Source organism: Stigmatopora argus, chromosome 10 (assembly GCF_051989625.1).
Source record: "Stigmatopora argus isolate UIUO_Sarg chromosome 10, RoL_Sarg_1.0, whole genome shotgun sequence".
NCBI lineage: Eukaryota > Metazoa > Chordata > Actinopteri > Syngnathiformes > Syngnathidae > Stigmatopora > Stigmatopora argus.
The window spans coordinates 6,063,296-6,078,105 of NC_135396.1; the positions used below are offsets into that span (position 1 = coordinate 6,063,296).

The 14,810-nt window shown below is 40.0% G+C and overlaps 1 protein-coding gene across 5 annotated transcripts in view; it reads left to right on the plus strand.

Moving 5' to 3' along the window:
* The window catches only part of b3gat1a (beta-1,3-glucuronyltransferase 1 (glucuronosyltransferase P) a), a 40,580-nt gene that overhangs the window by 23,516 nt on the left and 2,254 nt on the right, over positions 1–14,810 (plus strand). For 2 of the 5 annotated variants that reach the window (XM_077611733.1, XM_077611734.1), the window contains 7 exons: positions 3,280–3,402; positions 3,769–3,830; positions 4,956–5,100; positions 7,469–7,537; positions 8,284–8,795; positions 12,355–12,651; positions 14,307–14,414. In XM_077611733.1, the coding sequence (XP_077467859.1) occupies positions 4,989–5,100; positions 7,469–7,537; positions 8,284–8,795; positions 12,355–12,651; positions 14,307–14,393 (1,077 nt within the window). In that variant the 5' untranslated portion in view covers positions 3,280–3,402; positions 3,769–3,830; positions 4,956–4,988 and the 3' untranslated portion in view covers positions 14,394–14,414. The remainder of the gene's footprint in view (positions 1–3,279; positions 3,403–3,768; positions 3,831–4,955; positions 5,101–7,468; positions 7,538–8,283; positions 8,796–12,354; positions 12,652–14,306; positions 14,415–14,810) is intronic. The other 3 variants (XM_077611735.1, XM_077611736.1, XM_077611737.1) reach the window with 2 other exon arrangements.

The following is a 14,810-nucleotide window of genomic DNA, read 5'->3' on the forward strand; positions in this document are numbered from 1 at the left end:
CACTCCCTCCTCCTTAAATGCCACACAAAAGGAAAAGGAGTACAAAAAACACAAGGACACAGACTAATTTAAACCAAACAAACCCTATTCAAGCTACATGACTGCTGTGACAGCCTGTCACAGAATGACACTGTGCATTCTTGTTTGATAAGCATGTGTTAGGATAAGAATGTGGTGCTCACAGGTTTGTAAACAGCCCTCTTAAAGCTGACTTTGCATCCATTGGCATGATGCCAGTTAAGCACCGTGCTCGTTATCTTTGAAAAGTCACCTCAGGAATTTACCAGCAGCCAACGTTTGCTGCGTCAAACTGAATTATGGGTGTGCTTGGCAGCGTACAGTACATGGACGCGAGACATAAGGACAGACAGCATTAGCTAGTGATGTGCAATTATTTCACATGCAGTCAAAGTGCAAATTACGAAAGTCTCACTTTGAAATGTCAAAAATAACTCGTTGGTACGCTGAATTGCCTGGCACCTTTGCTGACTTACAGTTTTTCATTCACCACTAATGCTCCATTGACATTTTTAGCAGGCATTTACAAATGTCACTGCTTTAAAAAAAATAAAATAAAAATTATATATATATATATATATATATATATATATATATATATATATATATATATATATATATATAAGAACAAATAGAAATAATGTTACCTCCACTAATTAGCCTACAATAACTGGGGGCTGACAGCTTTCAAGTTAATGACAGCTCATCAAAGAGTGAAAACACATACGTGCAGTAATTATGTTATTAGGTAAACATCCGTGAAGGACATGAACCCACTGACAGTTGTTTGCGCCATAATTGCGTCCGCAAAGTTCATGTGCATGTGAATTATACATACTGTAGCTCAGAACCTTGTAGTTATTCAGGTGAAAGTTGGAAAATCATGAAAAATAGAACCTACCTTCCACTTGCAGTTCTGCATGAGTGTCTATATTGAAGTACACCTTCAATTGTGAAGTCTACGTCTGCTCTGATTGTATTCACACAAATAAACACATACATAAATAAAGATGACATAAATTCACTTTGAATTTATTTAAAAGTTATGCCTGTCCAATTGCAACTGTAGATATCACAAAATGCATGTACCTGTTTTCAGGGATTATTAGTACATGTAACTTTAGTTAGTTGTTGGTCAAATTATAAACCTTCATGCTTTTAAATGACACTATTTCGTATATTTTACACACAAAAAACATTCCTCTGAGGAAAGCCTTTATGTTTGTCATTCTACTGAGAGCAATTGCTCAAAATCCTAGAGCAAACCCCTAACCGAACACAAGATGAATTTAATCCCCAAAGTCTAATTAGCAAAGATCAAATTCATAATTACTTATACTTTCCTTTTACAAGGACATACAATTAAATGACTTTAAACCCAGTGAGTATCTCTTTGGTGAGGTCAAGGCTCTGACCCTCGATCGTTACAGCGCTCCCAATTCAGTAGAGATAGAAGAAGGTGTAATGAATACTTCCAAACTAGCACTCAAACGGTGGACTTTAATTAGCTAATGAATCTGCAAGCTCCCACTGCCAACCTCTGACCTCGCACCAAAGCCTAATAACTGTGCACAGTGAAACATGTCTCACGCAGTTGCAATCAGTTCCCAGTAGACTTCAAACCTATGGTTTAATGAGATAAACAATGTCCTGATGTGGAAGTGTTTGAGTCCGCACTCATGAATCAAACCTAGACACTCAATATCATTTTTAATGCAGTGAATTAATGCGTTCTCTAAAAAAAAAAAGTGTCCGCCCTATGATGAATGTTGATTGTTATGCCCTCGGCCAACCGTCAGTGACATTTTCCAATTCATAGCAAAGCACTAGAAGAGAGACCATGAATGAGTATGTTGCTTATTTAAAGAAGACTTTGATTAGTAGTTGCAGCCATTAGCCAGGTGGTGTAAAAAGTAAACAACATTTTGGCTCCTGTTACATTTTTACCTATACGTAAACTGCAATGCGCAATTGAGCTGAATTTCTGACAGGCAATAGTGCAGTTTGAGTCAATAATGTCCTTGGCCACATTTTCTTTAGGAGTCATAATATGACTTTTGTAGATTAAATTGTTTTAATTTATTTTAGTTTACTTTAGTTATGTATATTTTCCAGTGGTTAATTTACCTTTGCACATGCTAGAATAATAGTGAATAGTTATCCTACAGTTGTGATTATCTGCATTTTTTATGAGTATGTGCCATGACCTACAATCCAAATTACCCCACTTCCCAGTTCCCCCAAAAGCTATGATTAAGCTTCCACTGGAACCACAGAACATTGGGAAACAAATTAAATTGTACTGCTTCATGCCTTAATGAAGAAAATCTGAAACTGTGCCTACATTTTCCATAAGGCTTTGCTCAAGATGAAATTTTCACCGGACTACATACTGATCCGAGCTGAGATCTATCAAACTGTCAAAGCGAACCCTGATCTCACTGGCAGTTACCCTGCAAACCTGCTCGGACTAGCAGACAATGGCTAGGAACGCAATAAGAAGCTGTGTCAAGCCCACACCAGGTCCTGCATTTAAAATGTGCCTTGACTGAGTAAATGACACAATAAATTAGTCAGAATACTAAATTCAGGGCAGACTGCAGTCTTCCCTCAGGTTATCGTGTGAAAAAAAAGCTGCCTTAGGCTTGGTACTCTTAAATCTTTTATCGTTGCTGAGGCAGGCTGATCCAAGCATGGACCCAGGCCATCAATCACAGGCAATCCTCACAGCTAATGGCTTATTCACGATTTCTTGGGTAGCCTAAACCAAGCTTGAAGAGTAGCATTTGCAGTAATTGGGCCAAATCATGCAGGAAAATGATTTTCCCTTTAAATAATTTTGCATAATCCCACAATTTTACTAATAATTCATTCATCTCATAAAAAGCATTAATATACAGTGGTAACTCTACTTACATACATCTCTACATACAAAATATTCAGGTTAAAAAATGTCTCAGTGGAAAAAATTTGTCCCCAGTCACAAAAGAAATTCAAGTTACAAAACACTGTCTAAAAAATTTAAACCTGCTCCGAAACTGGCCTCCCATTGGTTAAGAGGATTGTTTTGTGTTTATGTATGTGTACCTGGGTTTCTCTACTGCCAAACGTTCGCCTCTCCCTCCCTCCTCCTCCACAAACTTTACTTAGCTGCATTCTAGCCCTTCCTCGCCAATGAAAAATGTCTTTGGATGTCTCATTCCCTTTAATGGAATGGCAAGCATAGAACTGATAGACTCTATTTATGTGTTCATCCAACAGAGTAGAATTTGCCTGACTGAGGTGGAAGAACAGGAGGAAGAATGATGGAGCACGTTGCTGCAACGTAGCTCACCCAGCAAGCTCTGTTTCACCTGTGATACCATGATCCCGTTCTGACTGTGGGTGAGTTTCAGTTTTCTTGTTGTTTGATACATTCTAGCTATTAAAATAGGACAAAGTAACGCAGCAGTAGGGTTGCCAACCGTCCCTTGAATAATGGAATAATTCCTTAGTTGTCCTAAAAACTACGCATTTGTACATTGTATATAAATATTTTTTTATAAACTGACAAAAAAACGCAAAGGCTCAGGACCATTTTATTTTGTATTAGAAATACATAGCTGATAATTATTGTTTTTTCCATGTGCTTATATTACTCAAATATGCACCTAAATAATTCAAGTTTGACTAACTTTTTGGCTCACCTGACAGCTTAGGCCGTCTCTACCAATTAGGTGTCCCTTATTTATTTTTTTCTTCTTTTTCCAGGGAGTTGGCAACCTTAGCGGTACATACTGTATTCTGGATATAAAATGGAAGACTATGTACAGGTAAAAAAAGAGAAGTGGATTCCATAGCTTTTGGTGATACAGTGTACCATAGTCAGATGTATGGATGCCATATGATCTCGAGCGTTATTGTGGTGACTCCACGGGAGAGAAAAGATTCCCTCAAAAGGCAGTGGAACTAAGTTGTTCAAACAAATAATGTGTGGGTTGGCTCGTAGTTCAACCTGAACTTGATTAAATGTTGTTCTGTGGAGCTTTCAAAAGTTGGAGATAGCATGCCTGTGTCGTTTGCCGAGCTGTTTGTGATATTGCAATGTATTAGTCATGGCTATGTTATTGATGAGGTTAAAGAGCTTCCTCCAGCCTAAAGTCAGCTGGGATATCTTCAGGGACCTCAATGACACTTGAGAAGAGAAGGAGACTACAGGAGTCTTGCTTACAGTGTTTCACAATTGAAGAGTTTTGCCCTAGAGCGGAGCCACTTTTTGGAAATGAATGCTTCCCCAAATTTTCAAAAATTCTCTCTCCTGTAGAAGATTCCGTTGGAAGTGAGACAAAGTGCCCACAGTCACATCAATCACTCTTGTAGTGATCTATTCAGGACATCATTTTGAGTACAGTATATGTTTGTGATTGTTTGGGAATTGGGATTTTTGCAGAGGCCCCTTCTGGTGACTTTGTTTACTGTCATTTGACTGGTGAATATATTTGGTAGGGGTCAAATTATCCTCAATGATGGCAAGCTCAAGCTCCCTCTCCGGGGCTTCCTCCTGCGGTGTTGACCTTCTTTCAGTTGGCAATCACATGTAAAGAGACACTATTTATTTTTCATCAGCGTCTGCTGCTCCGCAATCTCTTTCCCCATGTGCTTTAGTTCCTGCCAACCAACAGAAGTCTATTAATCAATTATTGCCCCCTGTTATTCCATCGTCTTAAAATTCCATCCCTTATGAGAGTGGGCAAACTCAAGTGCTTATATTGCTAAATCCTGAGTCGTTAAATGCTAATTAAGGTCACCTCAATGCACTTCTTATTTCCTAGCAATTAAAATTCAGCAGAGTGTCTAACAACTGTAGTATTAATTTTATTTTCCATGTGGTCATACTAGTTAAAGCTTGAGACTCAAATGCTCCAAGATTTCTAATGCTATGTATCTTGTTTCTCCAGAGGTAATGCACAGCCAAATAACCAATCCTGGAGATGCCGAAGAGAAGAGATATTCTTGCAATTGTGTTGATCGTTTTACCCTGGACTCTACTCATCACAGTTTGGCACCAAAGTGCTATTGCTCCGCTCCTCGCCATCCACAAGGGTATGTATGTGCAGTGTACTGCAGCCGCACTCTGCAGGCTATAACAAAGCTGAAGTGGGTCCTTTAACTTCACACCGTACTTGAAGTTTAGATATGAAGCCTACTTATTTAGAGGCTCTCTTTTGCCATGACCATCAGCTTCATCACAGCTCAATAACACTTATCTAGTCATTGTGGAAGTGTCATTTTGGAGTGCATGATGAGGTGCCTATTATCCCTAAAATCTACATTCTTATGGGCACACTAAAACCTACATTAAAACATGATATTTCAAGAAATTAGATTTCATTCACTGCCGTTCACTAACGATCAATTACAGGGCTCATTTGGGGGGGGGGGGGGGGGGGGTTAAGGGGGACATTAGATATTGTAAATAGGTCCTTCAACTAGCTTAATGAAGCCTAAAAAACACAAAACAAACCCTATGAACCTTCCGACCTTTTTTCTCAGAGACCACAACCCTTAATTGTGAAATGCCAAGTGTAGGCCTGGGTAAGTAGAGCAATATTAGATAGTCAGCATATCAATGTCTCTTTGTCTCCGATTTATGATAAAATGGATTTATACACAAGACGCAAAGCAAATATGGTGAAAAAATGTCGCTGAACTATCTTATTTGAGCAGCAATAAAATCATGCTCACTGTTATTTAACCCTGACTGCTCACAGGGTTGCTTTTGTGAGCTCTTGTAAAAAGGAGTTGGAGGTTTTGGCAGCATGCTTGCAGGTAGATAGTTGTGAACATCTGGTCATCTGCAGATTGTGGTAATCTATGGGCTGCACAAAAATCCTCTTTTATGTCTCAAATGTGAACAGCTCTGAGAATGAACTTTTGACGGAGATTGTTTGCAGCTAGGGCAAAATGAATAAGCAAGAATACTCTTGAATATTTTAGAGGTACATTATATAAATTTAGATAATCCAAGTATGTCTGAATTGACTAAAGTTTCAGGCCAAAGTCTATTTTTTTAATCCTTTTGTGTTAAAATGGCTTGAGGACAGCACAAAAAAACAATGCTAACAAGCCAGCAAGCATGCTTTTGTGAAGTGTTATAGTTCATTGGCAAAGCAAACTCTGTTACATTTACACAACAAACTGACGAACAAAAAGTGCGTTAATAGAAAACCCAAGTAGCCCAATCCAATTTTATAATGGAAATAAGAAATCATAAATAGCTTCTGCTGCTGAGAAATATGATTTCTAGTTAAGGGGTATCAGCCTGGCAAAAAAAGAAAGGAAAGATCAGAGTATCTTAAAGCTCCTTGAGTGTTCGCCTTTCAGGATCATAGACCATGACTGTTCTGTCATGGGCTGCTCAAGAAGTTGGTCTGTTCCCATGAAGTGGAACCAAGCAAATAGATGCCCAAAGCCTGTGCACATACTGCCTTGATGTGGTGACAGGTATGTCCCTAAACATATAACAGAGAAGCTCAAAGTCTTTAACAAATAAGTCGCAAAGAAAACTGGAAAGTGCCAAAGGGACAAACAAGGGGACAAAAGGTTTTACCAAAAGAGTAATAAAATACTATATTCCACAATACATAAAAACAAGCAACTAAATGAGAAAGGTCTGAATCAAGTAATAAAACAACAAAAATACTTTGTAATCCATGAGGGCAGAATTAGACCATACAAAGATTAAGTGCATACTGCAAATGACTTGAAGGTAAAGAAAATGTCAGCATCAGCCTTGTGTGCAGGTGTGGATAAAGACTTGGTGCCCTATGTTTGTACAATGTGGAAATTTTGCTGACAGGGACAATGAGGAAAGAGGGACAGATGTTTTACTTAGGGGAATGAAAACCAGCGATAACAGATAAGCAGGCTACTTTCCATTTCCTATACCAGTGGCTCATTAGTTGGTGCAAATTGTCCACCTGACAGAAGGTGGAACTGATTTGGTTAGTGGAAGGTTGATTCCCTATTTGTTTGACTTAGTAGGAAATTATTTTCAACTTCTATAAAAGGAGTAACTTTTGGAGTCAAATTACAGTATTTGCCTCATGGACAATGGACCGGGACCATGACGTTTGTATGTTGAACACATTGACTAATAAATCACAATTTTATTGTCAGTCCAAATATGCAAAATTGGCCATGCAGAGAAATCCATACTTCTTAAAGTAGCTGAAAAGGGTTTACACATTTGTGACAGCAGCACAGCAGGGATGTCAGTTGATAAGAGCGGATGTGTTGACACGACATGAAAGGGAGAGAATCCAGTACATTTTCTTTCCCTTACGGCAACTCCAAGGTCGATGTTTGAGGATTAAAAGGCTCCTTTCTGCCTTTCTGTCCTCATCTAGTGCTGTCTATCCATCAGTCCACTGTGTTATCCTCTCACAGTGCCTGCTTTCACTTTTTGCAGCATGTCACCACCTAGTAAAAGAGATCTTTATCATTCCCGAGAGGCTTGCGGTTCGACACCGACTCTCAGGTACACTTCACCCCCTTTGGGTTTAAAGGCCTTTTCACATTAGCGGAAGCAGCGTGCACTTTACCACAGACAAAATCATTCATTGTGTAAGGGGGAGTTAGTTGCCTGAGCAAGTGAGGGTTGGTGGCCATTTTAAGCAGCAATGTGTGCATGAATTTGCCACAAAAGGAGTGGTTTTCTATGGTATAGAAACATGTTATGTTTCAGGTTGCCAAGCTCTGATGTCAAAAACCACGTCCAATAGCACAAAGAATGAAGGAGGAATATCATGTTGTTTTTTCAGATGTATACTTACACTAGAAATTAGGGCATTCAAAAACTCCTCTTGCTAAGCCTCAATTATATCTCCAAACGATCTGGGTGGAACTGTAGTTCATAAATGACATTAAACAGAAACAGATCCTGGCAGAAAGCAGAAGGGCTCTTTTCACGGCTGTTATAATCTCCCCTTTCTCCTTAAACTGAGAAAAAAGCATGGCTTTGTGTGCCACAATGACAAAAAAAAATGCATCCATCCTCACACTATACTACTCAGCTTGCTATTCTACTCCTGGAAATTCTGCAAAATTCACATCCACTTGTAGATTGGCGATCCTGTGTCTTGCCGCCATATTTCACGTCACCGTGGGACCCTTTCACACTGGGCTGCCACTAGTGTGAAAAGGCCTTAAGTCACCTGAAATTTGCTAAAAAGGGTTTTCCTAGGTTGCACTAATGCCTGCTGTGTCGTCTTTAAAAAAATGCAGGTGACGGTGTTGAGGGAAGGAGAGAGACAGGTGGCCAAGCAGGAGATTCCAAGGAATACTGCGCCTCTGACAAAGACATTGTGGAGGTGGTGAGGACCGAGTATGTGTACACGCGGCCACCACCTTGGTCTGATGTTCTACCCACCATCCACATCATCACACCCACGTACAGTCGACCTGTGCAAAAGGCCGAGCTGACGCGGCTAGCTAACACCTTCCTCCACATTCCCAACCTGCACTGGATCCTTGTGGAGGATTCACAAAGGAGGACATCTCTTGTGACACGCCTCCTCCGAGACACGGGGCTGAACTACACTCACCTAAATGTCGAGACGCCCAGGAACTATAAGTTGCGGGGGGATACTAGGGATCCTAGAATCCCCCGGGGGACCATGCAGAGGAATCTTGCACTCAGGTGGCTGAGGGAGACATTCAACATAAATAGCACTCAAGCTGGAATAGTCTACTTTGCTGATGACGATAACACGTACAGCTTGGAGCTATTTGAGGAGGTTAGTGCCTATTTCTTGCTTGCTTCACACAACTTTTCTCTTCTTTGCTAAAATGACACTAAATAAAAATGAAAATTGTCAGCATTGATCTAAAAAGGCCATTTACCATTCTTAAAATAGACATGCAACATGTTACATCAAAATGTTGATTAGGTTAAAAAATGTACAACCTGAAGTGTGTTTGAATTCAAAGGTTAAGCTGTTTTCCCATAAATATCCAATAAAGGGTCAAAAAAGACATAAAAGTCCAACATCCACTCTGCTCTGGTCAAGTGCTGCATTGATAAGGAAGCAAAAAATCAGTGCCTCAAAGTGTCCTTATTGACGCTATTACGTTGTGAAATGTTCATTGTTACTTTTGTGCTTTATAGGAAATCAATGTCACTATACAGAACATAACAGTGCTCAGTCAGGATGTTTTATAGGAAACGGCGATACAAAATACTACACAGGCCAGTCATTTTGCTGCCTCTTATGGGCAATAAGACATTTGCTTACATAATCAGCATGTCTAGGAGCTATCCATCTTAAAATACCCGAGTAAACTTAGACAACGTTCTTCGGGTCTTGGTCCAGAGGCAAGCCAAGGGTCAAGTATTGACAGGGCCTGTCGTTACCTTTCCTGGAAATCGGTCAAAGGGCGCTGTCCTTCAGCACTCCATCACCTCCAATAGGGTGGTGTAACAGCACAACTGAACATAAATTGAGTCACATAAGTAGAGTTACAAATGTCCACACTAATTTGTAGTTCAAGTCACAAATGCGTAACTAAAGTCATTAACGTGCACCATATGTGTTGTGAATAATGGGCTTTTGGAGAGAATATGATTTGACACAAGACTTTTTCTATAAGGCTGCCGTGGAAGATTCACAAATGCGTGTGTCAAGTTGTGTGTGCGTGTGTGTATATATGTGTCTGTAGACACACACTACCAGGCGGCGCAATTATGCTGTGTCAGTGGCTTGGCCATACATGCTGTTCCATCTACAATAATGTCCCCATAGTAAATTGTCAAAGAAAAATATCCATCCATCCATCTATTTTCTTTTTCTCGGGTTGCAGGTGCAGCATCTTTTCCAGGACAAGTGATTGAGTTCAAGCATCTTGGTGCCACTAGCGCCACATTTGGTGTTACATTATCAATTATTTATAAAACATTTATAAGAACATTTTGATTGCTACCTTATGTGAGTGTTGCTTTGAATAGAGGAATGTTACATTTCAAAGCTCTGAGTTTTTGAACCGCTGGAGTGTAGGACAGACCATTTCCACCATGGCTTTGGTCTATTGGCTGTCAGTTACATCACAAAAAGGCATGTACAATTTGAAAGTGGAATACCAGCGGCAATTAGATTCACTCCAAAATGGAATTATAACATGAGCAATGAATGCCACTTCCCTTTTGCAGAACAAAAATACATATAAAGTAAGCTCGTTAATGGAAAAACTGCTTGTAAATGCTTTAGGCACATTCAGTATGAAGCAGCAGAGCAGAGAAATGTCAATTTACTTCCATTATTATCAGTTGGCTTAAACATCACAAAAAGGGCAAAATGTATTTCTCTCTATTAATACTTGTAATACTCTATGGTTTACTTCCCGTGTTGAAATTTATCTGCATCTTCTACACTAAATCTGTTGCTACGAGGATTCGATGAGGTTTGGGCTTGAGCACAGTGTAATTCCCCCCCCCCCCTTTTTGGCGTGTTCTTTGTTCCACTGGTGTGTCATTTATTGGATTCCTGAAAAACATTTTTATTGCCGTGTGTCATACAGCACACATAAAATACATTTCTGGACTTTTCACCCCCCATTCCCTTCCTGCAATCGCTTACTTACTACTAATGTAATGAGTCTCAAGGACGGACTGCGTCAGACATTTAATCAGACCACCCCTGCATTGCCCCCACAGATGGAGACACCCCCTCCCCACACACACTCACACATTCTGTATATTCACCCCGTTTGCAGACCAGCACTCCGCTATGAAGGTGGTGACCCACAAAATATTTTTAAGCAAAATATAAAATAAACTGTCACTATTCAGGTCACTCTATTCCTGTTTTCATATTCCAACATACCATTCCTGCGTGGATTTTCTCCAGGTACTTTGGTTTCCTTCCACATGCAAAAAAGATGTATGGTAGGCTGATTGAACACTACAAATTGGCCCTGAGTGTGAGTGTTTGCGTGAATGGGTGTTGTCAGTGTGCTGCCCATAGTTATCTGGGAAAAGGCTCCACATTTACTTTGACTTTCATCATGGTGAAAATTGTATATCACCTAAAAAGTGTTCTGTTGTTCCCTCCCAAATTATTTTATTATTTTATAATTTTAAATTACACTTACAAAACAGTTTCCATTGAAGAACATTTTAGTCTATATGCTATTTGATCACAAGCAGAGAACTTATCCAGTGTCCTTTCCAAAGGATTTTGTCTGGTTGTTTCCATATTTACAAACAAGTTGAGTTTTCTTCACGACTTGAGCTCAAAGCATTGGCGCAAATTTCAATGGCTTGCCATAAAGCCCAAAACAATCAGATAGTTGTTTGTCATGAAGGCCGTGCTCTTAAAAGACGCCTTAGGCAGGTCTGGTAGCAGAAATTTATGGATGCAATAACGTTGCTTCTGAAACTCCCATTTCCATCATACCTTTTATGAAGTTTGCTGACCAGCATATGATCTGATTATTTTCAGACGTCAAAGAGAGGGATCCCATTCATTTCTTCTTACATATGTATTTTATATTGTATGTTTTTGTGCCACCCGATGGAGGAGTGGTTCTTCCGCCTGACTTCGATGCAGGCAGTATGGGTTCGATTCTCTCTCTGTCGTGGTGTGATTGTGTGTGGTTGTCCGTTTCATTGTTCCCTGTGGTTGGCTGACAACCAGGGTCTCCACCGCCTGCTACCAGTGGTTGGCTGAGATAGGTTCCAGCACCCCCCGCAACCCTTGTGTGAATAAGCAGAAAACGTATTCCAATTTCTCACATCAATGGTCCAAAAAACGTTGATGGGGAAAAAAAGACTTGTCAGTTACGACTCCCTCCTGAACAGCAAGGAGCTTGCATTGTGTGAAAATGACATTGATCTTTTCATCCAAGAGTCAGAGTATATATAGCCTCTGAAAGTGTTTGGTGTCCCTTCATTTCTTTCCATACAAAAAAAAATGCCAGTGCACTTGATTAGGTGACAAAGTAAGAAGGATGACTGTGCTCGAGCTCAAAGAATCCCCTCTGCCAGTCACAGAATACATCTAACAGCGTAGCTCCGATTAAGCTCTACCACATCGTTCACACATATTGCTTTTAAATATGACCTCTGCTAATTGTTTCCATTGTGGGCCAGCTGTTGAGCAATGTGTATGATAGGGTTTCATCTGACAACATGTCAGCAGAAACACAGCACAGTGGCAGGGTCAATAGTCACTGTCTTTCATGATGAATAATTGCCGCATCTCTAAAAAGCCTCCATCAACATGTTAAGTGTCTCCCTGCCATGTAAATTTCTTCACACGACTAATTCCACCTCCCTCACTTCATTCTTTTCCCTGGTAGATGAGATCAACTCAGAAAGTTTCTGTGTGGCCCGTGGCCTTTGTGGGCGGCCTGCGCTACGAGTCGCCCAAGGTCAATGCAGCAGGGAAAGTGTACGGCTGGAAGACGGTGTTCGACCCCCATCGGCCCTTTGCTATCGACATGGCCGGCTTTGCCATCAACCTGAGGCTCATCCTCTTCAAGCCTCAGGCATACTTCAAGCTTCGAGGGGTGAAGGGAGGCTACCAGGAGAGTAGTTTGCTGCGGGAACTTGTCACACTCAACGACCTGGAACCCAAAGCAGCCAATTGCACTAAGGTAATTCAATGTTATTTTAATGGTTTGTAATATACTTTTACAGGTTCTGAGCAGCTAGTGGTTAGGGAAGACACACACGATTGAATCAGAATTGTTAAAGAGAGACAATGTGTGGAAATGAATATGAAGTGTTCAAGTAACACATCTATTTCCACCACATACAAATATAATCAAAAATTCCCTTTATAAAGGTAATTACCGAATGATAAATGAAGTATTCATCTTATTTATACTTTTATTATAATATAGTAAACTGCCTTTACATAATAATATACTAATAACTATAATTATTATATTTCATTATGTTACCAAACACACACACACACACACACGCACGAGTGTGAGCATGGTCTGTTATTAAATAGTTTACATGGACGAGCAAACCATGCACCATTCTATCTCATGGTCCGTCAGCAGATCCACTAAAGCTTTCTCCAGTCAGACAAAGTGCTATAGCTTGCCAGCATCAATACAGCAAGCACATGGAAACAGAAAAACAAATGCTGCTATCCAGCTTGGTCTTGATCTCCATTAGCTATCCAGAGAGGTAAATGAAAGACCGATATAAATCAGGGAATGGCTGAGAGAGCAGTACACTGGCTGGAGGAAATAGTAAGGTCAGGCCACTGTACAGATTACTGATGAGGAGTACTGAAACAAGGGGTGAATTTAGACATGGGAGATGAAGATCAAGTAAGGCTGTTCATTGTGTTAAAACCCTCTATACATAATTCAGTAAAGCTGCAGTAAGATGACAGGAACGAGGTCACAGTTTTTTTATACTAAGCATGCTTGCCTCTCAAAAGTTGCAGTATGATAACAATTATTAAAAGACCAACTATTACATTCCACTTTTAATTTTATGTTTCCTTTCTAGATGTTTAGTTTTTGGACAAAAGTACTTGAAGAGTGATCATACCCCTCTATTGTTGTGTTTATCAATTCTGTGTGACAATCCTGTGACTGTCCCTATCCACTCCCATCTATTGACTAGCTGCACAAATAAGGCGACTGCTCACAGATTTCCGATGTAAACTGCCAGTAATTTGAGAGAGAAAATTTAGAAGAATGAGTCTTCAAGCAACGAGGCATAACAACAAAGAATGAGTGAAAAGTGTGCTGCCTGATAGATGGGAATAATATTATTCCCAAAGCCAGTCTCTTTATAAAGAGTAATGGAAATAAGAGCAGAACACGAAACCAGCTGAAAAAAAAAGATTTTAATGTATTTAATGTGACGTGACATTAAAATTTGCACGCTTTATGACAGATTGTACCACAGCACCGACACGGGAAGCAAGAAAACTCTCTCACTTCATTGTTGTAACCTGACAAATCAACACAACGGAATGAATCATTATGTCCTTATGCCATAAAGGGAATATTGTCTAATTTTTCATGCTTAAAAGACTCATTCTGCAAAAAATTCTCTTGCTGTCAAATTACCAGTGGTTTACACGAGATTTCTGTTAGCTGACACTAATCAGTGCTCACCATATTTGTTCACCTAGTCAATGGAACTGTGTGTTTCTGCTAGAAGTATTTTTTAACCCAAACAACACAGCGATTTGGTGTTTAGTGTTGAAAGAAAGTGAAAATTAAATGAATATATATTACTCATGTTGCTTTTGCCGATTTTTATTGTTCATCATCAGATACTTGTTTGGCACACGAGAGCAGAGAAACCCGTCCTCGTGAATGAAGGGAAAAAGGGATTCACAGACCCAAATGTGGAGATTTAACCATTCCTCCTCTAGCCTCTGGTAAGTGAGACTATAACAAGGAACTGGAAAATGTCTATAGCAGTGGCAGTCTGTGCATCTGAATCAGTCCAACCCTTAACTATTTTGTGGCTATAAAATTTTTACTGCAGCTATGGCTGCCACACAAAAAAAATCAATAATAACCTCACAAAATTGCAATATTATTTCAGAATATAGCCACGTTTTAGTAAAATGATTTTATTCACCGCCTCGTGTTGTAGAGGTTCACTCGCCTGACATCGGTGCGGGTAGGTGCGGGCTCGATTCCCGCTAATGGTGGTATGATTGAGGGTGCAGATGGTTGTTTGTCCCTCTGTGTGCCCTACGACTGACTAGCGACCAGTCTAGGGTGTAACCTGCTTTTCGCCCGAAAGCAGCTGGGTTAGATTCCAGCCA